Source organism: Ictidomys tridecemlineatus, chromosome 6, assembly GCF_052094955.1.
Source record: "Ictidomys tridecemlineatus isolate mIctTri1 chromosome 6, mIctTri1.hap1, whole genome shotgun sequence".
In the NCBI taxonomy this organism is placed as follows: domain Eukaryota; kingdom Metazoa; phylum Chordata; class Mammalia; order Rodentia; family Sciuridae; genus Ictidomys; species Ictidomys tridecemlineatus.
In genome coordinates, this window is record NC_135482.1 from 165,091,394 (window position 1) to 165,118,737 (window position 27,344).

Consider the following 27,344-nt stretch of genomic DNA (forward strand, 5'->3'; position numbering starts at 1 on the left):
ATTAGTGACCGCAGCACCTAATTATATGGTGGTTTCAGATTTCAGCCTTTTCCTGTGTATAATTAGCAATTCTCAACCCTGCATTCAGATGGATACAGATCTGTGTTACTGAAGGACTAATTCTTTCCTTAACCAGAAGCTGCGCATATCTACCTTTGCCACGTGTTCCAGCCACCGCCCTAGGGCAATGAACACAAAGAGCATGGGGGGCGTGTCAAAGAAGGTCACAGGGCTCTTCTCAGCCTTCTCAGCAATTGCGACCACCAGGATGACGATGGAGTAGGCATAGGCGATGCTGGTGGCCAGTACGATGAGCACATCCATGTTGGCTGACTTGTGTCGCAGAGATTTGTAGGCCTGGACGTAGAAGTACCACCCACCGAGGAACTGGAAGACAAGAACAAAGGCTGCTGACAGCCAGCAAAGAGCTCTCTGCGCAGCCGGAGCCTGGAGCCCCTCAGGATGGCAAATATGCGAGGTGGTGCGTGCACATCCCTCGTCCTCAGTGACTGACATTTTTGAAATACACTTTTTGATTCAGGCTACAGAAATGGATGATCAAAGTGTGTGAAAACTTTATAAATGTCCATCCACAGAAGAATGGTAAAAATGGTTCATTGATCCTGTGGACAGAGCTAAGCAATCTCTAGAGAGAAAGTGGTATATCTGCAAACCACTGGCGTAGAAGATGTCCGGGAAACACAGGTAAGTGAAAAGCCAGTACACAAGAGAGTATCACATATGATCCCATCTCTGTTATAAGCCTGTGTCTGTGTTATGTGAACATGTACACACACACACACACACACACACACAGACACCCAAATGCGTGTTTTCTCTACACAGATGATATCTGGGAAGGTACATGCCAACTCCTAATGATACTCCTAATGATCCTAATGGTGAAGTAGTATCTTCCCCTTTGCTTCTGATATCTCAACATGGCCCGAGTTGACTACAATACAATAAGTTTAAGTTACATTTGCTATTAAAAAGAAACTATTAAAAAGTAAATTCAGCCTACAAATGCCTGTAAATAGTCCTAAACATTCCAATATTAACTTAGGAGTTCAGTTTTATACTCCAAAATATGTGCGTAGAGAGTACACTTCCCACCAAAAAATGGATCACCACCATAAGTGGATGTTCCATGAAACCAGCTTCTGTTGAATTACAATTTGCTCATAGATAAGAAACACATCTTTACTTTGCATGATAGAATGTTCAAGAGGGTCATGAGCTCTGGGGTCTTCTAGCTGCTGCTTCTAAGGCCACAGGTAAATTAAGCTAAAGAGGAAGCAAACCAGGGACACATGGGGTCACCAATCTTGCTACAGAGGAGACTGCTGTTCTAAGGAGGTTTCAATCACCTGCAATCAATGTGAAACTTACAGTGAAACTGAGCCACTCACATAGTTCTCCACATCAAAAAGCCCTGCCCCTCCTGGCTAGTCAAAGGTTGGAAATAAAAGCAGTAACCGACTGGAAGCAGGGCAGGCAAGCCTAATAGTGCAGCTTTGGGGCTATGTTCTCAGCTTCTGGGCCTCAGTTGCTGCACCTATAAACTGGAGGTCATATACAGTTGTGTGAAGGCAGGGTTAGGCCTAAACATCTCCCAAATCTCCTTGCAGTGTTGTCTAGACCTTTAGATTATCCCACAGATGGCTGGGTCAGGGAGAGACTCCCAGGCCCCACCTCCTGCCCAATCCTGTCCCCTGGTGCATTACTAGAAGTTGGGCATGCACCTTTTTGTATCTTATCTGTGTGGAGAAAACACACACCTATGTGTATGTGTATGTACATGTTCACATAACACAGACACAGACTAGTAATGGGAGTGTGGGATCATATGAGACACACTGAAACCAAGCTAAAGGGCTGTGTCGAGCCTAAGTAGGCAGAGCATCCCTGAGACTCACACAGTCATGGGGAGCAGAGGTTTGCTTGGCTTTCTTATACGCACCTGGACAAAGGTACACAAGATGAAGAAGATGAGGTTTAGGATGGACAGCCCTGGAATGATATTGTGGTCCAGGACCATCACTTCTTGGGAGTCCTTGCTGGGGATTAACATGTAGATCATTATACCCATAACCGGGATGCCGAACACCAGGCTGCACAGGAAAGACTTCTTCCACCTGGAAGCCACACAGCAACACAGACACATTAGACAACATTTATCACTTGGATGATGGGCTGGTCCCACCTGAGGACTTGGTTTAAGATGTGCCTTTGTCTCATGGCTGGGACAGAGCACCAAGGTCAATCTAAAGGCCTAAATATTGCTGCAAGGACTTCTGGGAGATGTTTAAGCCCAGTCTTGCCTTCATATAACCAATAAAAGACCGCTAATTTATAGGTGCAGCAACTGAGGCCCAGAAACTGAGAATTTAGCCCCAAAGAGGCTAAGGTCCTCTGTCTATGGCTAGCTATAATTCTTTTTTTTAAATGCAATCTTATATAAATTCCCAAAGAAGGAGCGGGGGAAAACCCCTAGGCAAAAGCAGTGTATTATATAAGCTCGCTTACATATGCAACTTTTAAACAACTATTTAAAATAAAGTCACTGAGAACAGCAAGGCTGTCTTGAATGCAAAAGTCTGAAATTGGGAGTCACAAATGACAGCTGTAGTTTCTTGTTATCTGTGACATAAGTGAAAATTCCAACCAAGCAGGCTGGAACCTTAATTTAAGGCACTTCTACATCAAGGCACCTTAAGCAGGGCCTGCAAACCACCAGCCTGTGAGACCCAAGTCCTATGCACTCAGCAGCTGCCCAAAGCCCTGGAGAGTCCAAGTCTGCTTGCTTTCCAGATGCCTCACTGCCCCAGGGATGCCAATAGGACCAAATCACACGCCTCCCTGCTGGCCCCTAGAGGGCCCCTTGCCCCACAGACTCCCTCGGCCTAGCACAGCTCCATTCATTCCCTAAGCTTCAGCTCATGGGTCCCCTGCTTGGAGCTTTCCCAGACCTTCCCAGAGTCCACCTGAACCACTGCTGTCAAAACTCACTCATTCTTTGCCTGCCAGACCAGGAACCCCCCTGAGGCAGGGTCCACGGTCTATTAACCATCCCCAGCACTGGTCACAGTGCCCTGCATACAGTTGTAGCCTTTAAGTTTGATGAAAGAATAAGGGAGTGGCCATCTGAAACAATAAATGACTCTTTTAGGTCTCCTGCTTCTCTGTCTATTTTCTTTCCACTTGGCCATGATGTCTGTCCCCAGATCCTAGTTCTGGAACCTCTGCCAACAAAGTCTGAAAATACTGTAAAAGAAAAACCTGGCCCTCAATCCCAATTAAAGCATTATCCAATCTGCTAGGTGGCTATCAAAATTAATTTAAATTAATTTTAAATTAAATTTAAAAAAATCGGTCCCACAGTCAAACCAGCTGTATTTCAAGTGCTCACTAGCCACATGGGATACTGGCCACTATCAGTGCACACACAGGATGCTGCCACCATTGCAGAAACTTCCACAGACAGCAGTGCTCCAGAGGGCTAACGTCATAGGGTAAAGGCAACGGACCCAGGTAGAAGTCACCCAGGGAAGCAGGACAGCAGGGACACCAACAAGCCACGGAGACATTTGCACAGTATGAGCCACAGTCAGCGGGGAGGGGAAGACACATAACCAAGAGCTACAGTTTAGCTTTCATGTTCTACCTACTGCTTTATTTCCATCTTGTGGTCCAAGTGATGAGCGTTGGGCTTTCTCTGGGACAGGGAGGCATGATAGCCGAGTTCCTTGTTATTAAAAAGAGAGGGGCAGAGAACAAGGGGGGAAGGTACTTGTTAAAACATGCATTGGCAGAAAGCACTTTACAGCCCTGGAAATTAGAAAGCAAATCTAAAAAGTGCCTCAGAAGATCAGTGGGTTTTCCTCTCACGACCTCTTTACCCAAATTGGCCAACAGACCCTGTTCAGAGGTTCAGCACCAGCTTACACTGAGCGACCACACCATCTGTAAGGAGATGGTGTCAAACGGTGATCCCTGTCCCTGCTGTCGGCAAAGGGAGCAGGCTCTGGGAAGCTAACCTCGCCAGGCAACCCCAAATACCTTTGGGGTCTAGCACCCTCACTCCACACACGGGGACATCGAAGGTCAGAGGGGTTAAGCACTTTGCCCAAAGTCATGGCACTACTCTGAAGAGCTGAATCCAGAGCTCGGGTCTCCAGGCCTCTGGGCCAGGCTCCTCCTCCACAGGGAACTCGGGGAACTCGGCTCCCCCTTAGCATCTGGAAGCACGGCTTCTGCTGGGCCCTACAGAGGCTGTGCTCAAGCACTTCTGCCACCACTGGACCTGACTGTTTTGTCTCTGACCCTCCTTATGAGGACACCCAGGGAAAGCTGTCAAGAAATGTCTTGTGGGGCTGAGGCTGGGGCTCAGCAGTAGCACTCTTGCCTGGCATGTGTGAGGTACTGGGTTCGATACTCAGCACCGCATATAAGTAAATAAAAAATAAAGGACTATCAACAACTAAAAAAAATTTTTTTAAAAATTAAAAAAAAAAAAAAGAAATGTCTTGTCAGTCAGCACAACATAGAGTGGGGCCCAGAACTGTGCTGTGACTTGTATACAAATACTAAAACTCTTAGATGTTCTAAGACCAATGTTTTTATTACTAATATCGGTCTAATTATATTGTGAAAAAGTGCTCCAGAGATACAAGCATGGAGACCAGGCAATAATCTAATATTCTACTATTCCTCAAATAAGGACAGAGAGGATGATGCCCACAGGCTGGGGAGAGGCAGACAAGGGCACTAAAAATCAGACAGAGATGGATTCAAAGGCACCACCTAGGATTCTCCTGCCCGTCTACCCCATCAGTCTCACCTCCTCAGCATCACCAATGCCACGTTATTTACTACTGTTCCTGAAGATCCGTGGCATAGTAGAAATAGAAAGGCTGCTGAGCTTGGAACTGAGAGATCTGGGTTTGAATGCTATCCACCACCTGTGAGCTGGGTACTAGTGAGCAAAGTCCTTAACTTCTCTGAGGATCCTTCCTCATTTCATGAAGCAGCCATGCAGGCGGCCTCCAAGGGTGAGGCATCCTGAACCTCAGCAGTACCAGCAGCAGCACTGTCAGGTCACAAGGCTCTGCTGGCCATATGACAGAAAACACCTCTCTATAAACACATGTACACAATGAATCAAAGATGAAGGATGAGCTGGGCGTGGTGGCGCACAACTGTAATCCCAGGGGCTCAGTGGCTGAGGCGGGAGGATCTCCAGTTGAAAGCCAGCCTCAGCAACAGTGAGGTGCTAAGCAACTTGGTGAGACCCTGTCTCCAAATAAAATACAAAATAGAGCTGGGGCTGGGGCTCAGTGGTTGAGTGTTCCTAAATTCAATCCCCAGTAGCCAAAAAAAATAAAATAAAAACTAAGGATGACATAGCATTAAACATGCTATGAGATTATTTCATTTCACAAGCAATTTCATTAGTAATCGTTCTTGCTAAATTTAATTTATCCTTACCAGCTGTTACAAAGTTAAATTTTGTTAATTTTGATTAGCTTAACCCACTCCTATCACCACTGATGCTCAGTCTAGGGTATAACACAGCCCACAAAGAGGAAACAGTTGGTCTGTGGACAAACTGAGGGAAGGTAGAACAGGCATGAGAATTCTGATTTTCCAGAGCAAAAATGAGCAAACTCTTAGGGCAGGTCCAGCAGAGGGACAAAATGTGGTATAATTCTGTCCAATGCCAACATTCCTTTGTATAAAGATAACTGGCACAGACATAAATAATATTTTAAAACTGCAATTACCCACTGGCTCCTGAGGCTGGAGGATCACAAGTTCAACATCAGCCTCAGCAACTCAGTGAGACCATGTCTCTAAATAAAATATAAAAAAAGGGCTAGGGATGTGGCTCAGTGGTTGAGCGCCCCTGGGTTAAATTCCTGGAACTAAAACAACAACAACAACAAAAACCCCTGCAATTAAACAATTTAACCCTATATACCACATTTATCGTGGCAATACTCACTGTTCTCCAGGACTATCTGAAACAATAATGTATTTTCTCTCCCTCATCTCTTTCTTACCAATTCACTGATATTCTCCCTCAGATTATTTGATAGTTACTTACCTTCCCAGATTAATTTAAAATGATTGACCACATTTCCACAGAAAAAGCTGATGGATTTTAGTGATTTTCATTCTGCTTATCTATACTTTCTCATTTTTCTTCAATGACTATATATTACTGTTTCTTTAAAAAAAATGAATTGAATGAATTACCTCAATAATTTTGACAATATCCCGAGGACCGATAATTTCAGGGTCAAACTTCACATGGGCTTTGCTGGTGGCGAGGGCCACTGAGGCATAGGTGATGCCGTTTGTCCTGGTGAGCCTGGACTCTATGTTGTGAACACAGGAAGCGCAGGTCATCCCTGTGACCTGCAAGACAGGAGAAGAAACTCCCACAGGCCCAGGAGCCACTCAGGAAATTCCGCCTGGTGACGTGCCATCATAGGATGGGGCCCTTGAGGGTCACACCTGCCCTGCCAGCCTTCCCATCCACAGCACCTTCTTGAGACTCTGGATGCCCACCTCCAAACCCCTGTAGGAGATGCTCGCCCTTAACCTTCCTCAGTGGCTCCAGGGTATATTCCCCAGCTCAGGTACAGGACACAGCAATCATTTGGCAGATGGCAACAGACGGAACTTCAACTTCTGGCTCTAACAAGCATGTGCTTTTGAAGCCACTCTATGCTCTACCTCAGATTTCTCACCAACAAGATGGGGACAAGAACCATCTCTCAAGAGTAAGGTGACATACTTCTGCCAAACCTTCTGGATTCCTGAAGGACTAATGCATGTGTCACCAGTGCCTGCCCTGCAGCCTCTGCTAGACCCTTCCAGCTCCAGTGCTCTGATGGTCATAAGGGGTCTGATGGCAACGCCTCATTATCAAGAAGGAAGAGACTTAGGAAATGACCAATGGAGGAGATGGAATCCGAAGTGTTCAAAGTATGGACCGGGTTTTGAACAGGTGATGGTAAGGGTAACATTAGGAGGAGTGAAAAAGGCAGGACAGTGCAGTGTTCAGGCACCTACCAACAGCTGACGTGGCTGGTGTGGGAATGAGAGGAAGAGGAGGATGGTCTGCAGTACTGGTTGGGTCCACAGCATGAAGGCTCTTGGGCACCCAGCTGGAAGGGTGGCTAAGCCATTACTGGACGCAAAGCCATTGGGGAGTCATCAGGATAATGTGACCAGAACTGCACTCTGAAATTTGCATCAGTCATCCCAGAATAAATACCAAAGAGACAAGCGTCCCACCTGGAATTAGGGAGGAGAGGCAAGCTCATCTGTAATCCAGGCACATTCAACTTGGCCTGGGACCCAACAAGACCAGAGAGGGAGGACCATCAGAAAAACTAGAGCTTACCTGCTGGCAAGTGGCTGTGCTAGCAGAACCCAGTCTGCAACTATTTCAATGATCCTTCTAAGCTCTCCTTTTTATTTGCAATAGTAATAAGCAATATGTATGTACTCTTGTGTAACGTTTATGTACTGTCTCAGGCACTGTACAGCTTTCACCAGCCCTGGGAAGTAGGTGTCAAAGCCGTAGCACCAACAGGTTTAATAAGTTGCCTAGAGGCACACAACCAGTGAGGAGCAGAGATGGAGCTCCTCATCTGGAGCCAGATGGTCTGGCTCCAGGGTCTGCTCCAAGCCACCCTTGTCTGCATAATGAGGTGGTTCTCTAAGTTAATACATGCCCCTGAGGCAACAGGGCCAGAATTCACACCCAAACCTCCTGCATTTCTACCATACCACAAGGTGCATCCTGACATGATAAAAATGGAGTTTGAAGGGAGGCATGCCATTCCTGGAATACGAATGAGGCAAATTAGACAATTTACTCTTCTGATGTGAGTGGTCACTGTTTCCTCAAACACTAATTAAATACAGAAGTTCACAGAAAATGTCTGTGATCATGCAATAATAATAGAACTTTTACCACCACACTGTTTTAAAAAAGAACACTGCCAAAAAACCACTGTTTCAAAGAAAGTCTTCACCATTTCCAATAACAATCTTTATTGTTTAGATTTTCCACCTAGTAGTCTGAGTGGGTGAGATGACCACACATGGAACTGCCAGTTTGCAGGAGGGACCCTCCCCTGTGACAGGGCTGACGCGGGCATAGCCCAGGAAGTTTACCCCACAGCGCGCAGGAGGCCTCCCCAGAGCAAGAGATGGGCTCTACAGAACACCACTCATCAGGAGCTCAACGGAGCTCAAGGTGCCACTTCTGTATCATACACTTCTTCTTCAAACATTGACTTAACACTAATGGCAGTGACTAAACACAAGTGAATAAAGGGCCCCTTCTGCTTTCAATGACTTGTTGATGTGCAGCTATAACCATGAACAAACAGAAACTACTCCTTCCCGCCCCAAACACTGAAAGCCACCCCCTTAGGCATTAGCCTTGGACTGAGCTTCTGGGATACTCTGGTCACTAATTACTCCCTAGACACCCAGTACCTATAAGTCCTCTTCATTTTTGTGGGGTTTGGTTGGTTGTTTTTGTGGGGCTGGGGATCAAACCTAGAGCCTTCCACTTGCTAGGTAAACACTCTGTCATTGAGCTGCACCCCAGCCATCTAGCCTCCTCTGAATGGCACTCTGTGCCCCAAGGTCCCACCTTGTCTACCTAGAGATACCTGCAGGTGGTTGAGGTCTCTTTAGGCTTTAGACCAGGTCCATATTCAACTCCCCAAACCACCTGACTCAGGACAGCCCCCTATTCGTGATTCCTCCTTGTCCCAAACTCCTGCACCTTACTACCTCTTCCTCCTGACACCCCAGACACCCTCAGCGATGGCCTCCTCTGACTCTTTGACATAGCTGACCTTCCTTCACAAAATGAACAGGTCACTGTTGTTGGTGTCAGGGAAAAACAAAACAAACCCAGACACAACAACAATTAGGGTATATACCCTATATATAGATATATAGACAGAGAAACTCATTGGTCAGAAGGAAGGCGCTATCGACTTATCCACAAACCCGCTAAGGCTGTGACGATACTCACAATCAGCTCGATGTCACCATCCGCGCCTGCGTTGTCTTCCATGACTGACACCTCAAAGCCCATGTCCTGGATGAGCTGAGCTATCCTGGGTGGCTGAATGACCTCCGGATTATACTTGACCTCTGCTTTTCCCGACATCAAGGCAACCAACACCGAGAGAACACCTAGAACCATCAAGTCACAGTTGTGACACTCTGGGCATGGCGTCTGGGATGACATGGTCAACACAGTCAAGCAAAGAAAAATGTCTCCTCAGAAACCTCTGGAGCAGTGGGGAAATTATAAGTTCACTTTGCGAGCAGCCAGCCCACGGATGGCAAAGGAACTCTTGCAGCACCTCGATTTGAGCACAGTCATCGTGGAGGCCCAGGAAGCTGCGGAGCACAGCGAGCAGAGGCTGGAGGAATCCTTCATCCTCCCTGAGGGCTGACTGAGGGCCAGGAGCCCAGCCTAAGACACATGGAGCCACAGGTGTGGAAAGAGAATGGACTCTGGAGGCAGCGCTGAGTCATGGCTCAGGCAATTCCAAACAAAATGGGGACAGGGTTTTTGTTGTATTTTCAGATTTAAAAGACAGTATTGGAAATATAGCTTGGAAAATAAAACTTAGGTAGTTCCACAGAACTCTATGGTTTCAGGGACAACAGAATGGAATATTTGAAATCAGAATTTCTACACAAAATGGAGATAATTCACTCATTTTACGGGAAGGGGTGGATGAGAAGGGAAAGGGAGGATATTAAATAACACAAGACAAACTAATTGAGAAGTCTAGCCACAGATTTAAGTTGGACTTTCCAAGGCTAACTTACTCAGAGATACAGTTTATCTCAAACTAAATAGAGAAAGAATGCCAACTGCCCAGGAACATTAGACAAACATCTACACTATCGCACACAATGGATTTGCTGCCAGATTGTCAGGGCTCTTGATAAACGCTGCCATGGAGACTCTGAGGGGAGACGACCATGCAGCCCGCACACAGCATTTTCAAGTTCAACATGGAGCCAGATCTCTTACCAGCTTCTTTCTGAAGATTCCTTTCAATGTTAGACACACAGGATGCACAGGTCATGCCTTTGATCTGCAGAAAGCACTTCTGTGGTGCTACTGTACCAGTGGGTGGTGGGAAATTTGGCAAGGGGCCAGCGCTGTGTTTTTTAGGGAGCACTCCACCATGGGGAGCCACTTCCGGCACAGACACAGAGGTGCCAGCCAGAGTTTGCCGCATGGTATTCCCAGCACCATGGCTTCCAGCATGGTTGGCAGAATACTTTTCTAGGAAAAAATGTCAGAAATAATTCAAATTAGAAGAACAAGTAGTATTTTTTCTTTTTTTCAGAACAGGAAGCTCAAGTCTGATAATATTCAGATAAAAGCTCCTAAAGAAGCAATGTGGAGATTGAGGTTTCCACCTCTCTCTCCCTCCCTATGACCAGGACAGAAGCACACAACTACAGACACGTGAAAACATACAGTGCTTTGGGGTGTCAGCTCTGGGCTGGTGAATGCTCTTGCTTAGAAGACAGTGGTGGCAACAGTAGTCAGACTAACTCCAAGGTCTGTGCCTTTGACCATCGACTCTTCCCTGTGAGCCTAGGCATGGCTCTCCCCATTAGCATCTCATCTTCATGGAACTGTCTGCCTTTTTCTTAATGCTTGTACAAGTCCTACACACAATCTAGACATACATCCTTTGTCGGCTGGGTGCCTTGCAAATGTCTCCTCCTAGTCTGTGGTTTATGTTTTTGTTCTTCTATTGGTATCTTTTGGTAAATGAAATCTTTGATGTTAAGAAAGCTCAATAGCAATTTCTCTTTTAAAGGGTTAGCACTTTTTGTGGTCTCTTGATGGATGTCTTCCTCAACATGGCAAAAAACATTTGTGATGTTTTCTTCCAGAATCTCTATTGTTTTAATACATACCCACATTCAAGGCTATGATACACTTCAATTATTTTTTGTGTAAAGGTAACAGTCGACGTTAATGTTTTTTTGCAATTATGATCCAGCTTCACAGACTGAAAAGACCACTCTTTCCTCACTGGTACCTTTGCCATAAATCAGGAGAACACACAGGCACAGGCTTGTTTCTGGGCTCCATTATGTTCTCTGATATTTTTTGTCTATTCTTGTGTCAGTACCACACTGCCTTTTTTTAATGGGGGGGGGGAGGTTAATTTACTTAGAATAAGATGTGCAAATCAGAACAATACTATTCTTGACCTTGATATACTGAATTAGTTTCCTACTACTCCTATAACAAATTACCACAAACTCAGCGTCTTTAAGACCACAAACGGATTTTCTAGCAATCCTATAGTCAGAAGTGCCACATGACTCTTCCCAAGTGAAAATCAAGGTGTGGACAGGGCTGTGGCTTTCAGGAGGCTCTAGGGAAGAATCTATTCCCTGCCTTTTCCAGAACCTAAAGGCCACCTGCATGTCCAGATTTGTGACCCCATTCTGCCATCTTCAGTTATCAATCCTGAATCGGTGACATCTGTAACCCAGTCAGTAAAGGGTTCTCCCCTTGTAATGACTGATGGGATCTTCCTGCGCTCAGCTGGATAATTCAGCATTCCCTATCTCAAGGTCCCCTCCTTCCATCACAGCTATGAAGTCCCTTTTGTCATACAAGGTAACATTCCATTTCCAGGAATTAGGGTGTGGACCCTTGGGGACCATTATCTGCCTACCTGTAACTACCACCCAAATCAATACATACTACAGAGAAAGTCACACTATTTTGATAATTCAAAAATACCTTTAAGAGCATGTGGAAAAGAATCCTATTATTTAATGATAGAGTCTCTCAGACAAAAAAAAAAAAATTAGCAGTGATCTATACTGACTGTGGTCCATAACTTAATCCTGCATGAATCTCACATACTGGATGCTTTGCGCATTTTCTGCAGAGGGGTGAACTACTTCCACTCACTCCTTCCCTGGGGAGATCTGCTGGGGCTCCTCTCTGAGGTCTCCTCCCAGGGCCTATGTGGCTTCTCAGCCAACATCCCTGTGATTAGTCCCTGCAACACTCCTTCATGGAGGACCCCAGGGCCCTGCTTTTCACAGCCTACTCCTTCACAAATGCCTGTGATGTTCTGGGTGCTCAAGAGTCCAAGGAGAAACAAATTTGAAGTCTGTCCCCTAAGAGCTCCTAACCAATCCAAAGGGAGTTGTACCAAATACAAATAATACCTTGTAAGCATTTAAGTAATTACAAAGGATAGTCACACCAAAGCCCTCATGGCTTATCCTAAATTAAAACTGCTAGGTAAGACACAGGATATCCAGTTAAAGTTCCATTTCCACAAATAACCAATGATTTTTTTAGTGTAAATATTTAATAAATGTTCATACACTAAAAAAAAACAACAAAAATGTGCACTATTTTTCTGTAGTTCAAATTCACCTGGGTGTCCTATATTCCCATAATCCTGGGCTAGATATAATTCTTATTCTATAAAATAAAAACTACTTCTTTCTAGGTTTACTCAGTCAGATCCAATTATTCTGTAATATGTAGTTCAATTCTCACTTCTTTTTTTAAATTTTTTGTTTTAATTAGTTACACATGACAGTACAATGACCTTGACATATCATACATTTGAATCAGATGGAATATAATATCTCATTATTCTGAGTGTACAGGTTCAGAATCACATTGGTCATGCAGTCACGTATATACACACAGTAATAATAATGTCTCTTTTATTCTACTGTCCTTCCTGATCACATGCTTGGAAGACTATACCTCACAGAAAAACAACAAATGCTGACCCTATATTTCTTCCTTTTAAGTACAGAATTTACTGAGCTATGCTATTGTGTTTTCTTTATTGATTTTTTTTTTAACTGTTTCCCAGGGTGCAATAAGATTGATTGGGGGCAGGGGGACAAAACAAAACCCAAAATTCCTTCCTGAAATTTGGTACAAAGGACAATGAAAGTGGCCAAGCCACCCCATGTGACTTACCCAGCCCTTCAATGGTGGGTGTGCTGTGTACAGAGGGAAGGCAGGGAAGTTTCACAATACAGCAAACTTTCCAAGGACGCCAACTTTATCTTGGTTACTAGAGGAACAAAATGTGGGAAACCAAAGTCCCGCAGGCCCTGGCTGCTGCCACAGGCCCTGTGTGTGGGTGCTGGGCTGCCTCTCTCTGTAGCAGCAAACTCCAGCCAAAAGGCTACCATATCTGGTTCCGCCCACAGATTTGGAGGACACACAGGACCTGCATCCTAGACCTAAACAGTTATTACTGAGTTGACCATCATCAACTGTGGCCCTTCTGCTTACAGTACCCACAGCTTATCCAGGTACTCGGCTACCTGTGGGGCCTGAGGCAGTGGATCTCTTAATCCCAGGAGTTCAAAGCCAGCCTGAGAGAGTAGCTGGACTTACATAGTGAGACCTTGTCACACACATAAAAGAAGTGCCCTTCCCTCCTGTTCTTCAGCCCTCTCTGGAACACCCCCATATCCATTGGTCCGAGGCTTAAGGGAACCATTTTGTGCTTGATGGCAGCTTCAAATCCCATATCACTTACATGGTCCCCGAGGTCTTCAGGTTAAATAAGGTAAAGCTGGTGAGGACCACCTTTTGGTTGCTGAGTGAAACTTTAACTCTCACCTCTCTGTCCCCCTTACTACCATGCAGCCTGGACTCCCACTTTCCTAATGTCCTGAAGCAGCCAGTGGTTACCCCCCACTAACCCTGAGAGACATTTCACACCATTGCCTCTGTGGCAATTTTCAGCAGGCCACACTCCAATCACTGAGAGATTCTCCTTTATGCTCCCACCTCCAGACTCCATCTTCTTTCCCTTCTCCCATTCATTCTTCTGGGGTCTCTGTTCTTGCCCAGGACTCCCATACTCAAATCTGCACCTCTAGCCCCACACTATCTTCAAGCATCAGGAGGGGCTCCTCCTAGGTTCTGCCTCTCCTCTCAGGTCCTCCTCCATCACACACAACTCCTAGCAAGGGCAAACTTGGTGGCTCTGACCTCCTAACTTTCCAAGTGGAGGACTAGCCTCCCTGTCCTTCTGCTTGGGCCATTCTGCATCCTTCCACAGCTCCCCCCACATATTGTCAGGCTGGGGCCACTGCCCAGGCTGGCCTGGCTACACAGGCTGCTTCTTCTGCTTCTGATGGTCTTGGTCCTCCCTTCCCTCCCCACACCTCTCTTAGTTGACAAAGACAAGGCCTGGGCTCATGTTGGACTTGTCCTGCTGACAGCAATGACTTACTTCCATCTCCCTTCACTGCAACATAAGCTCTTAGGACAGACTGTTTTCCTAGTTGTGGCCCCACAACTAGCACAGACCCTGGCAGGTGGCATGCAGAAAGGGTTGAGATGATGCTGCACTGCAGGCTCTCAAGTAAGAGAATAAAGGGGCAGGAATGACCACCTCTCAGGAAACAGCACAGGTGGGGGCCTTTCCTTCATGAAGACTGTCATATCTACCCTGCCAGCCCTGTGCCCATCAGAGGGGCAAGGGCAAAAGCCTTCCCTTCATTCCCACTTTGAACAGAATGGCCTCTGGGTGCTGAGACTACGATTCTGTTGTTTTTATTATTTTGCTTTATTTAGCAGAGAAAATCTTCAAAGCAAATTTCTCTTTGGTAAAAGAAGGGTCTGCTGCTCCCATGCTCTGTTTTAGGACACAGAATCAGAATTCTTTCCAGAAAAGAAGCCCAGATTAGAAGTTTAGCATTTCACAGCCAGCTACCTGAGAGCAACACTTGGAAATCCCATTTCCTCTCTCCTGACCATTTTAATGCGAGGAGAGGATACAGAATCTTGCTAACTGTCAACAGAAGAGACAACAAGCCAGGAACCTTGTACCAACACCCAGATACACCCTAGGACAAGCTTTGAACATCTATCAATACATACCAGGAATCACTGAGGCTTCAAATCCCATATCTTCTATAGCAGCTCTGAGTTCTTCCGGGCTAATTACAGTGGGATCATAAAGAAAAGTTCCAGTCCCTTCAGCCAAAGAGACAGATACTCGCTTCACCCCTTCCCGCTGGGAAAGTATGCCTTCAATGGACTGGATACAGGACGCACAGGTCATGCCGGTGATGGCAAGCACCACGGTGCTGCATGCAGCCTGCCCCTGGTTTCTCTGGGAGGAACTGGGGAAATGCTGGTCAGAAGTCTCACCGTCTGTCCCAGTCCCTCCTGCTCCAGCAGGAAGAGAAACTTTATAGTGCCCAGGTGGAAGGGCCTCAATGGCCCTCGTTAAAGACACAGGGGTGATAGAAGAAGGGTCATACTCTACTAGGGCAGTTTTGTTCTCCAGGGACACTTGAATACCTTGAACCCCTGGGAGTTGGCCAATATTTTTTTCAATGTTCAAGACACAAGAGTTACAGTGCATTCCATCTATTCCCAGTTGCAGGGTAACCACATGGCTTCCTTGGTGCCCTGAGGTCTCAGAATTATTGAAATTCTGATTAGCTGAAGCCGACAGTCTCTTTGGGTTAATGCTCTGTAAGCGGCCAATATCAATTGGTCCCAGGCTTAAGGGAGCCGTTTTGTGCTTGATGGCAGCTTCAAATCCCATATCACTTACATGGTCCCTGAGGTCTTCAGGTTGAATAAGATAAGGCTGGTAAGTGATGACGGCCTCTTGGTTGCTGAGTGAAACTTTGACTCTCACCACTCCCTGGAGTTTCCGGATCTTGCCTTCAATGGAGTTGACACAGGACTGGCAGGTCATGCCCTCCACCCTCAGTTTGACCACTGCCTCCTGGGCTGGTAAGGACCTTGAAGGCCACGAGGAAGCTTTTCCTTCTGCAATGCTGGCCTCGAAGCCCATTTCCTCAATTTGATGGCAAATCTGTTGCAGGCTCATGACTGATGGCACGTATTTCACAGTGGCACTGCCTTGTTCCAGAGAAACCTTAATGCTCACGACGCCTTTCAAACCAGATATTCGGCCCTCGATGGACTTGACACACGACTGGCAAGTCATACCCTGGATGCTGAACGTGCCGGTGGCTGTCTGAGAAGGGCACATGCCATCCAGACCACCTTCGTAGCCGACATTGTCAAAGGCAAAACTCTGCTTCATGGCTGGGTCCCAGGAACGAGTAGGCACAGAAAGTTTAGAGAAGATCTAAAAGGAAAAGAAATAACCTTTTTTTTAGCTTTAAAATCAAATACTTTTTACAGTATCCCAGCTTGCTTGGCACTAGAAATGATGTCAATAACACTGGTGTCAGGAAGAGAACATAAAACAGACAAAAGTGGAGGCATCATTTACTAAATGAATGGGCTCATGTGACTCCCCTTTAGCTCTGACATTCTGTGATTATGAACCTAGCAGTCAGTCACTGTCTGCCCACCTTAGTGAAAGGCCTTTCTCACCCAGCAGACGGAAGTTTCTGAAGTACAGCACGACCTGGCTTTATGCATAGAACACAGCATGACTGGGCTACGACAGAGGCTGAGACCTCAAAGACAAGGCCTAGGTGTCCTTCCTTCTGGCTGATACCCGAGACTCCAAAGAACTTGCTCCTTTTAGCTAAAACTATGCAGGGTCCTAGTGAAATTCAACTCCCAGAACAAGCAACCCCTTAATTCTGTGTACCTTTCTAGAAGTCAGTCTGATTTTCTAAATAGGGGCTCAATACACCAACTGGATCTTGGTATAACTAGATCTTGCCTTCAATGGAATTGGAGCAGGACTGGCAGGTCATGCCCTCCACCCACAACTTGATCTTTGGGCATAGGCTACAAACGCAGGCCTCCCAGGCCTGGAAGAGTTAGAATCAACAGGTGGTCTACATGTCAGCAAAGAAAGGTCTAAAGATACGCTGAGGCAAAATGAGCATAAGTGGCTGGCCAAGAAGGGCAAAAGGGAGAATCAGGAAGAGCAGGAAATTGAGTTCCTGGATCTATTTTCTTTTCCCACATTTTTTTCAGTGCATTACAGTTGTACATAATGGTGGGATTTGGCGCTACATATTACTCTATACACATAAGAAAACAAAACAATTTGGTCAATATCATTCCCTAGTATTTCTCCCCTCCCTTCCCTCCTTCCTTCCCCTGGTCCCTTTCCTCTCTAGCTTCCACATTTGAGAGAAAACATACAATCCTTGATCTTCTGAGTTTGGCTTATTTTACTTAACATAATGTTCTTGAGTTCCATCCATTTTCCTGCAAATGACATAATTTTATTTTTCTTTGTGACCAAATAAAAATCTATTGTGTACATATACCACATTTTCTTTATCCATTCATCCACTGATGACACCTAGGCATGTTCCATAGTTTGGATAATGTGGATTATGCCTGCTATAAACATGGACATGCATATATCACTGTAGTATGATGACTGAAATTCTTCAAGATAAACACTGAGGAGTGATACAGCTGGATCACATGGTGGTTCCATGCCCAGTCTTTTGAGAAACCTCCATACTGATTTCCATGGTGGTTGTACCAATATACAATCTATTACGGTTTAGCTAACAGATGTCCCCTAAAAACCTCATATGTGAGACAATGCAACAACATTCAGAGGTGAAATGATGGGGTTGTAACAGCCTTAACCCAATCAGTGAATTAATCCCGAGATGGGGATTAACTGACTGTTAACTGAAGGGAGATAGGTGTAGATGGAGGAGGTGGATCATTAGGGAGTGTTCCTTTGGGGTATATATTTTGTATCTGGCAAGTGGATTCTCTCTGCTGCCTGATTATTATGTGAGCCATTTCCCTCCATCACGTGCTTCCACCATGATTTTCAGCCTCACCTTGAGCCCTGAGGAATAGAGCTGGCTATTAATGAACTGAGACCTCTGAAACTATGAGCCCCCAGTACAAAATTTTCCTCCTCTAAAACTGTTATTTCAGGTCTTTTAGTCACAGCAGAAAGAAAAAAACAAAAAGCCACTGACTAAAACAAAATCCTAAGAGTCTTCTAAAAGTGTTCCTTTTTCTCCACCTCCTCTCCAGCATTTATAATTGTGTGTATTCTTGATGGCTGCCATTCTGACTGATATGATATGAAATCTTAGTGCAGTTTTGATTTGCATTTCCCTAATTACTGATGATGGTGAACATTTTTTTTCCATATGTTTGTCAATTATCTGTAATTCTTTTGAGAAATGTCTGTTTAGTTCAGTTGCCCATTTATTTATTTATTTATTTATTGGTTTTAAGTGTTTTGAGTTCTTTAAATATTCAGAATATTAATCATCTGTCAGAAGAATAGCTAGCAAAGATTTTCTCCCATTCTGTAGGTTCTCTTTTCATATCTTTGTTTCCTTTGCTGTGCCAAAGCTTTTAAATCTGATGCCATCCCATGTTATTAACTCTTGGCATTATTTCCTGAGCTTTAGGGGTCCTATTTGAGAAAATCATTGCTTATGCCTACATGCTGGAGTTTTGACCCAACATTTTCTTCTAGGAGTAGCACAGTTTCTAGTCTAATTTGTAGATTTTTGATCCATTTTGAGTTGATTTTTGAGCAGTCTAATTTACATACGGATAACTAGTTTCCCAGCACCACTTGTGAAAAAGGCTGTATTTTCTCCATTGTATGTTTTTGGCACCTTTATCAAGGATCAGATGACTAAATCTGTGTGGGTTGGTCTCTATGTCTTCTTTTTTTTAAATTTTATTTTTATTAGTTCTAATCAGTTATAACATGAAAGCAGAAAACTTTTCGACTCATTGTGCATAAATGAAGCACAATTTTTCACTTCTCTGGTTGTACATAAAGTTGAGTCACACCATCTATTCTGTACCATTAATCTATATATCAGTTTTCATGCCAGTAATACACAGTTCTTGTTACTGTAGCTCCGTAGTATTGACTCTGGACCCATTTTCTTAATCCACCACAGTATTCACATTATTTCCTAATTTCTGCACATAATGATGCAGCCTCGGTCATTCTATTAACAAGACAAAAATCTTCATTTTGTAGGCTCCCAGCCTTCTGCTTTCTTAATTAGATATAATTTTCATAGCAGTTGTATTTTCCCCAGTTTTTGAAGCATGTAATACTACTGTGGCGAAAACTATATCTGATTAAGAAAGCAGATGTGATTTTTAAAAAGCATGTTTCCCTCTACTCATACACAATCCTACTGACCCTCAGATGAATCTCAATCACATAGATTGATATCCACATCTCTGCACATAGCACAGATCTTATCAACTTGCCTTTTGAGCAGAGTAATATGATAAAGTTTAAATAACTTTTAAATGGAAAATACAAATGTTCATTTGTAGATCCACAAAAGGAATCATAAGCCAGGTTGGGATTTATAATAAAGAATTATGTTTTTTTTTTTAAAATATTCATTACAACATTTTCTATGACAGCAGAGAAAAAAAGGAATAATTAAATAATTTCTGGGGCAGCAATTCAAAAGAGTTTGCTAAATTTAATAGACACTGAAATTATCTGAGGTATGAACATGGGATGCAGTATATGATAAGGATGACATGGAATAACTATTATTCCATGGATAACTGGCCAGGCACCTTAGAAACCTATGTGGAAAAAAGAATTCAGAACCTATATGTCAAAAGACATTTTGGATGGATCAAAGACTGAAAATTCAAAAAATAAAATAATGAAAATACTAGAGGAGATTCTAGGGATGTGGCTCAGTGGTAGAGTGCTTCCCTAGCATGCCTGAGACCCTGGGTTCCATGGGGCAGGCGGGGGGGGGGGGTGCAGTTTGAACAAATATAGGAGAATATCTGTAAAAATCTTTGAGTGGGGAAAGCCTAAATATGACCAAGAAAATAAAACAGAAAAAAGTTATAAAAGACTGATTAACTACAAGAAGGAAAAGAAATTACTCAAACCCACTAAAAAGATAAATAAGGAACTGGAAGGAAAAAGAACTTGCTCTACATTGCTACTTTTTTTTTTTTTTTTTTTTGATGTGCTGGGGTTCAAACCCAGGGCCTGGCACATCTAGTGCTCTATCACCGAGCTACACTCCCAGCCCCAAGAGCTAATTTCTTTAATACAGACAAAGTTCCTCTGAATCCAAAAATCCAACAGAAAAAGGAAAACAGTTCATCAAAAAGGAAATGTGAATGATAAAAAATGAGACAAAAATGACTTTCAAACACATGAACAAAACATTCGAGGAGAAATATGACATTCCATGCTCACCACAGCAGAGTGCTCACCAACCAGGCTGGTCCCATCTGTGTGTTCTCAGAGCAGGCCCTTCCCACATCCCCATCAGGAGTGGCACTTCCCTGGAGGACAATGTAGCAATGCTTTTTTCTTGTTTTTTTTTTTTTTTTTGATACTGGGGATTGAACTGAGGGTACTTTACTGCTGAGCTTCATCTTCAGATCTTTTTTTTTTTTTAATTTTTAAAGTTGTAGTTGGACACAATATATTTATTTATTTATTTATTTATTTATTTAATTATTTATTTGTGGTTCTGAGGATCGAACCCAGCAATCTCAGCCCTTCCCAGAACTTTTTACTTTTTTTATCTTGAGACAAGGTCTTGCTCAGTTGCCCAGGCTGGCAGCTGAGCAAGTGATCTTCTTACCTCTGCCTCCCCAGTAGCTAGGATTACAGGTGTGTACCACTATGCCTATCTGTGATGATACTATTAAAATAGCAAATTCACATCCCTTTTGACTTCAGCAACTCTATTTCTGAGAATTTTTCCAATAATTATATTTCTTTATGTGAAAATGAAAGCATGTAACAAAGATTTAAATGCTATAAAAGTTAAGAAAAAAACAAATTTCCATCTGGTTAGTCTGGTTAGTTAAATTATTATAACCATACTACCCAGTTCTTAAAATGAATGAGGCAGCTTTGAACATACTTTGTTCAGGGGAAAGAGCAAGGCACAGAACAGAGGGTATGTGTTTCTGTTATCTTCTGTTATATGACAAACCAAATTTAGCAGCTTACAGAGTTTTTCCACTTGGACAGGGCTCAGCAGGGAAAGCTCATTTCTGCTCTAACAGCATCATCTGGGCAGGGGAGCCTGAATAGAGCCACCCTCAGCCGGATGGTGGTTCATTCAGCACAAGGCTGCCAAACTGATGTTGGTTACCAGTTGGAGGTTCCATTGAGGCTGGTGACAGGACCTGTTTTTTTCTCCTTATAATGAAGTGGGGAATCTCACAGTTGGTGACTCCTAAGTTCTGAGAGCAAGTGTCACAATGGCAAGCATTCTCACAGAACAAGTCTCAATGTGCAAGCACTTATCAAAATTCCCATTAGCCAAAGCCATTCACATGGCCAAGCACAGTCAATGTGAAAGGGAATTACCCAGAGCATAAGTGCAAGCAGGTGCAGTTCACTGAGAGGGCCACCACAACTTTACCACAGTAAGCCAGCACTGAATGACACCAGAAACCATTATGCAAATGGATCATCTCTGAGTGAATGCATAAGAAATCGGTCCAGAGTTCTGCAGAGGACTGAGCAGCTGAAGGAATCAGGTAGCTGGGATACAAGGAAAAAAAAGTCATGTACACTGTACAGATTAGTGTACAACGTACATGCATTACCAAATTCTAAAAAATAATTAATTTCAAAATTAAAAGAAAATATCATGAGTGCAAAGGAGATCCAAAACAGAGACTTGTTTATAGTTGGCACTAATTAAATACTGATTTAACTTAAGGGATGAAGGAAAAACTAAGAATATATTTAAGGACATTCACTTTCATACAATGTCTTCTTAGTAGAAATTGCCTCCTTTTAATAAGACATCACCCTCACCCATCTAGTCTGTTGGAAAAACAAATCCCTAATGATTTACTACCCAACTTATGTCCTGGTCCTAGCCCTAGTGACAATTTACCAAATCCAAGCCACAATGCTGGCTCTTAATCTGTGGATGGTTGAACTTACACTCCTGCCAAAAGGATGTGCAGAAGTGTTGGAAGCTATTTGCTTGTGACAAACAATACTCACAGGTACTCCTTTCTAGGTAAGCAGGTTTCTAAGGACCAGTAGTTATAAGAAACAAGAATTGCGAATAACACGTCTTTATGAAACACTTAAGTACCTCTTGGTTCAAGAACCATCTCTTAAGTGTAGACACATGGTGTGTGTGTGCTTTCAGTTCAATTCTTCAATTAATACATTCTTTGGGGAAGAAGAAAAATCCTCCTATTGTGTTGTATGTCAAACTAACAAAGGTTTAGATTTAAGGGCTCATCAAATAATCATGATGTTCAACAGCAGGCCGGAACTGCGACCCTTGCAAAAGCCCTGGTTTTTCTCCTATTCCCACCCAATTCCACATTCCCTATAAACATTTGGGGCTTTTTCTGCATACCCAACACCATGTTGGGGAAAAACTTTGCAAGCCCTTGAATTTTTAATAAACTATTCATATGGTGGCCATCAAGATTAGAAGGAACTGGGACTTGGGTTGTGGCTCAGTGGTAAAGCACTTCATAAAGATGAAAAGATGCATAAGGTGAGGTACGGGAAGGAACAGAGCTTCCACGTCCTCCCTGTGTGAGCCACCTCCAAGAACCTCCAGGAACCTTCACAAGTTCAGCAATCTGGAGGCTGACCAAATCTGCCCTTTTAGGATTTTATGAAAGCTCTAGTTCATAACACGATTGATTAAATCGCTAGTCGATAGGATCAATGTAAACTTCATTCCCTCTCCCCTCCCCAGAGGTTGGGAAATGGGGCTAAAAGTTCCAACTCTATCCTTTGGTTTTGGTCTTTCCTGTGACCAGCCACCATCCTGAAGCTACTTGGTGGTGGCACCAGTCAATTCATTAGCATACACTGCTTTGAAGATTCCAAGGATTTCAGGAAAAGGGAGGAAGACCAAATGTATATTTTGTAATTTAGCAACTAGTCACTTCTGAGATCTCTTAGTTATACCTGGATCTCCATCATCCTTAACAGGACACCACTGGGCTACTTCTCTTTGAAACTTCTTTCACTGTGAAGGATGTGTAATGTTCTTAACAACCTATGCAGCAAAAGCATTATAAGTGATGCAAATTTTCCAAGATAAAACCTCCATCTTCTATATATTCCACTATTCCACACTCTGAACTTTCAGGGAATGCAAAGCACAGAAAAGTCCTGGTTCATATATTCATACACACACACTCAAGAACAGCAAATAATGAATGATTCTGGGTGTTATTTTATAAAGATGGATGGCATTTTTTATCCCTTATGCTCACAACAATTCTAGCAGTAGGTATGTTTGCTTTTTTTTACTGTTGAAACCACTCCGGAGTTTATCCAAGTCCACAAATCAATTTAAATAATAGAGCTGGGGTTGAAATCCAGTTCAAAAGTCCAATAGGCTCTGTATTTTCTTAAAACAATTTCTAAGGTTACCTTTTGAAAAATCCATATTATTACAGCAAGTGACTATAATGCAGAAAAGAAAACAAAGGCAAACAGCCATATCCCACCTGCAGACAAACTGAGCTGCCTGAACCTGAGTCAGAGCTTCACCTCTAAGTATCTGGCTTCTCAGAAAAACTAAGGCACTCAACTCTGCTTTCCTCAGTGTTCCCAACTGCCACACACTCGAGGGAAGCACGTTAGCCAAGAAGGCACGACACAAGTAGCAGGAACAGTGGTTCCTGGGCCACATCCAGCACCCTGGATACACTGTAGGTGAGTCAGAGCCTCGCTCAGCCTTACCTCAGATTTCCCTGGATGTCCCTGATTCAGGGCGAGGGAGGGTAAGAAGGCTGCTTGACTCAAGCAAGGATCTCACCCAGAATAGGAGTGTGGCTCAGTGCTGGAGCCCATGCTCGGCATTCACAAGGCCCTGTCTCCAATCAAAAGAGGTAGGGGAGGGGAGGGAAGGAGGGGGGAAGGGAGGGGATGGGTTCTCACACAAAAGCACCTGGGCATCAGGACCGGGTGGGTGTTAGTCTCTAAAACCCCCTCTGAAGAAGAATCCATGTTAAACCTCTACATAATTAATCAAGGATATAAGTGTATGTACTTGGGTGTTCAAATGAAAAATTGAGATTCTCTTTAGCTGAATTATGAAATATTGATTATTTTTAAAAAGTATACCCTTTCCAGTTTTAAAATTTAAATAAAAAGCAAGTATTACTTTTCTTTTCTTTTTTTTAGAGAGAGAGAGAGAGAGAGAGAATTTTTTTTTAAGAGAGAGAGAGAATTTTTTTAATATTTATTTTTTAGTTTTCAGCGGACACAACATCTTTGTTTGTATGTGGTGCTGAGGATAGAACCCGGGCCACACATATGACAGGCAAGTGCGCTACCACTTGAGCCACGTCCCCAGCCCATTTTTCTTTAATATCTTTATTTTATTTTATTATGTGGTGCTGAGGATCGAACCCAGTGCCTTACGTATGCAAGGCAAGTGCTCAAGCACTGAGCCACAACCCCAGTCCCAGCAAGTATTACTTTTATAATCAGAAAATAAATGTGATTTTTTTCACTTGTCTAAAGCAAAAAAGAAAATATTTTTGCTCAATCATACTAATTTAAGCCAGAATATTAATAATTATAATAAAGATGATGAATTAATGACACATTTGGATATTGTTTTATATTCTAAAGAACACTTTCACATATATCTCTGTTTAAATATCTTCTTTCCTACTCATTATGAATTTCCCAAGGGTGTGTCTGACTGTCTTGGGTATGAAGTCCATCTCTGAGCAAATCCAAGCCTGACTCCTTATGGTAGAGTGGCAGTAATAATAATACTGACTACCCTACGGCTGTACTTTTATAACCAGCACTAAGGGGACTTAAAAGGTTAAGAGCATACATGTCTGGTAATGAATGATCATAAGAACACATATGGCCTCATGTGATCTTCAAACATGGCCCAGTTTTCAAGGCCCTTAATATTTTCTTCATTTTACTGATAAGGAACTAGTCACTGAAATTAGTGTACATATTTTCCCAACTCCCATTCCAACTCCTCTACCATGTCCTTTAACATTATTTCACACAGGTTCAGAGAGAGCGTCCAATAGTAGTTATTTAAATTTTGTCTATTTCAAAAACTCAGGCATTCATTCAGACATATAGAAGGACCTACTATGTGCCCACTGTGTATGCAGCAACCCAATATCCTGATGGCAGACTGCACCTTCTGGGAAATTTTACACAAAGGACTATTCAGTGCCTGTTTTTCTCTGAACCACAGAAAGGGAAATTATTAACCCTAACTAGGAAACTGGAAACACGTAATTGATACTTGACTGGAAAAACAAAGTGAGTAAAATAAAGAACAGATGAAATTAACACACCCCAACACATACATGCATATAACATGTTGTTTTCAACAAACAACAAAATCCACAAATTCACAACTTGTGAGACAATGGTATCCTCTCCAAGGAGCACTTCCCATTATCTCAGAAAACACACTCCCAATCTCCTGCCACACAGCTTTATATCAACCAGTTCAGAGAACACTGTTGCTTTTAACTGATGTCTACTGTAACAACTATTCCATCAAACTTACCAATCGGACTTTTCTACTCTGAAATCTTCTCTGAAAGCACTCTTTAATCAGAGAGTGTTTTCCTCTCCCAAATTATAAAGTTTTAAATGGCAGGCCCGTCACTAGCAAGCAGCTGTAAATGTCTTGGAATTTATTTTTAATGTTTGAATGAAGTAAACTAATTCCAAACCATAAAGTCATAATTTCCTTATGTCATTTCTCAGGATTAGTATAAGAGCATGATATAAGAGACCTACACTGGATATGTGAAATATCACCACTGGTTAGAAGAAATGTCAACACCAAAGATATTAGTTCAGACAGTGATATTACACAGCAGAAATGAATGGATTTGAGATTCTTTTTTTTGATAAATTGCATATGATTGCCATATTTGAAATAATGCAGTTAGTATTTTATTTTACAAAAATTTATAAAATAATTGCTAAGGAATGAAGTGGTTTTTGCCTGGAACTATAGGTATGACACCATAAAACAAATATATTTCTTTAAAAGACTTACCTATAAATCTATTGTTTATAATACTACTCTATAAATGCATGGTGGGTGGGAACTGGCTACTAAAATAATTCCTAAAAAAGAAATGCAAGGGGCTGGTAAACTCTTTTTTAAACATAAATAAGATAGGAATTTAAATAATATATTATTTTTTTTACCCAATAGACTAGTAAAATATTTAAAGTTTGATGATAAAGTAAGCAAGAGTGTAGGGAAAATAATTTGTACCTTTTGGGAGAGCAATTAGGCAGTATCCATCAATGTTAATGCTCATTACCTTTGCTCCAGAACATTTTCTTTGAAATTCTGGGAATTCTATCATACAGATATAAAATTAGAAATAGCAATGCTCATTGCTACTCAAATGATGAAAAATTGAAAATGAGTTAAACAGTCTTCTACAGGGAGCCAGCTACAGAGACTCAGACAGAAACGCTGTGTCATGATTAAAAGGGGGAGGGCACATGAAAAGGCACCCTTGAAAGATTAAGGGAGAAAGCAGCAAAACAGCATAAATAGGGTCCTATCTGTCCAAAAGAGGACAAAAAACACACTTCTATGCCTTGTTACTGATGTTTCCATCCAGCAGACACTGCTTTTAGGGAACGTTAAAGAATCTGATCAACATGATCTCTAGGACAGCAAATTAATTTCTCATGATGCTGCTGCTGATTCCGTGGTGATGGACAGCCACTTCTTTAAGTTACTACTTCACCCCACTTCACCTATTTTCCCCTTATTTTAGAAGGGTTATACTTATGCCAGCTGGGTCTTCTTGATTTCATCTAGGAAAAAATAAAACTCAGCCCAAACACCACTCATCTAAGGTAAAATTCTGTACCCTGCTTCCCAAAAATGGTAAGGGATGGGTGGTAAAGCATGTGCCTGGAATGCTCAGGGCCCTGGGTCCTATCCTCAATACCACAAAAATTTTAATAAAGATAGTAAGTCCACAACGTAACAATGCTGTTGCCTTTATCAGTTTAATGCCTCTAACACCAACTCTCCTTCCTGCAAGATAAACCTAGTTTGAGCTCATCTGTGTGTTTACTCAATAGCTTGATACCAACGAATGAGACTCTGCCAGACGTGAGATACAAAAACAAAATCAGCAGCTTAGGACTGTGTGTAGCTCAGTGGCAGCACACTTGCCAGCATGTGTGAAGCCCGGGGTTACACCCCCAGCACACCACAAGATTGGGGGGGGGGGATACCAGCATCCAATTTTGGTCAAAGAGGTCAATAGGGTCATGAATAAGGAGGCTTAAGCAGTTGTTTCTGGACAGAAAGGG

General features: G+C 42.9%; 1 protein-coding gene across 4 annotated transcripts in view; it reads right to left on the minus strand.

Moving 5' to 3' along the window:
- The window catches only part of Atp7b (ATPase copper transporting beta), a 69,379-nt gene that overhangs the window by 19,914 nt on the left and 22,121 nt on the right, over positions 1-27,344 (minus strand). For all 4 annotated transcript variants that reach the window (XR_013423412.1, XM_005330217.5, XM_040281563.2 and 1 more), the window contains 7 exons: positions 14,978-16,208; positions 10,094-10,351; positions 9,074-9,237; positions 6,262-6,423; positions 3,672-3,748; positions 1,964-2,138; positions 154-387 (listed from right to left, as the gene is read on the minus strand). Coding sequence is in view for 3 of the 4 variants with exons in the window: in XM_005330217.5 (XP_005330274.2) it covers positions 154-387; positions 1,964-2,138; positions 3,672-3,748; positions 6,262-6,423; positions 9,074-9,237; positions 10,094-10,351; positions 14,978-16,208 (2,301 nt within the window). In the remaining variant the exon portion in view is untranslated. The remainder of the gene's footprint in view (positions 1-153; positions 388-1,963; positions 2,139-3,671; positions 3,749-6,261; positions 6,424-9,073; positions 9,238-10,093; positions 10,352-14,977; positions 16,209-27,344) is intronic.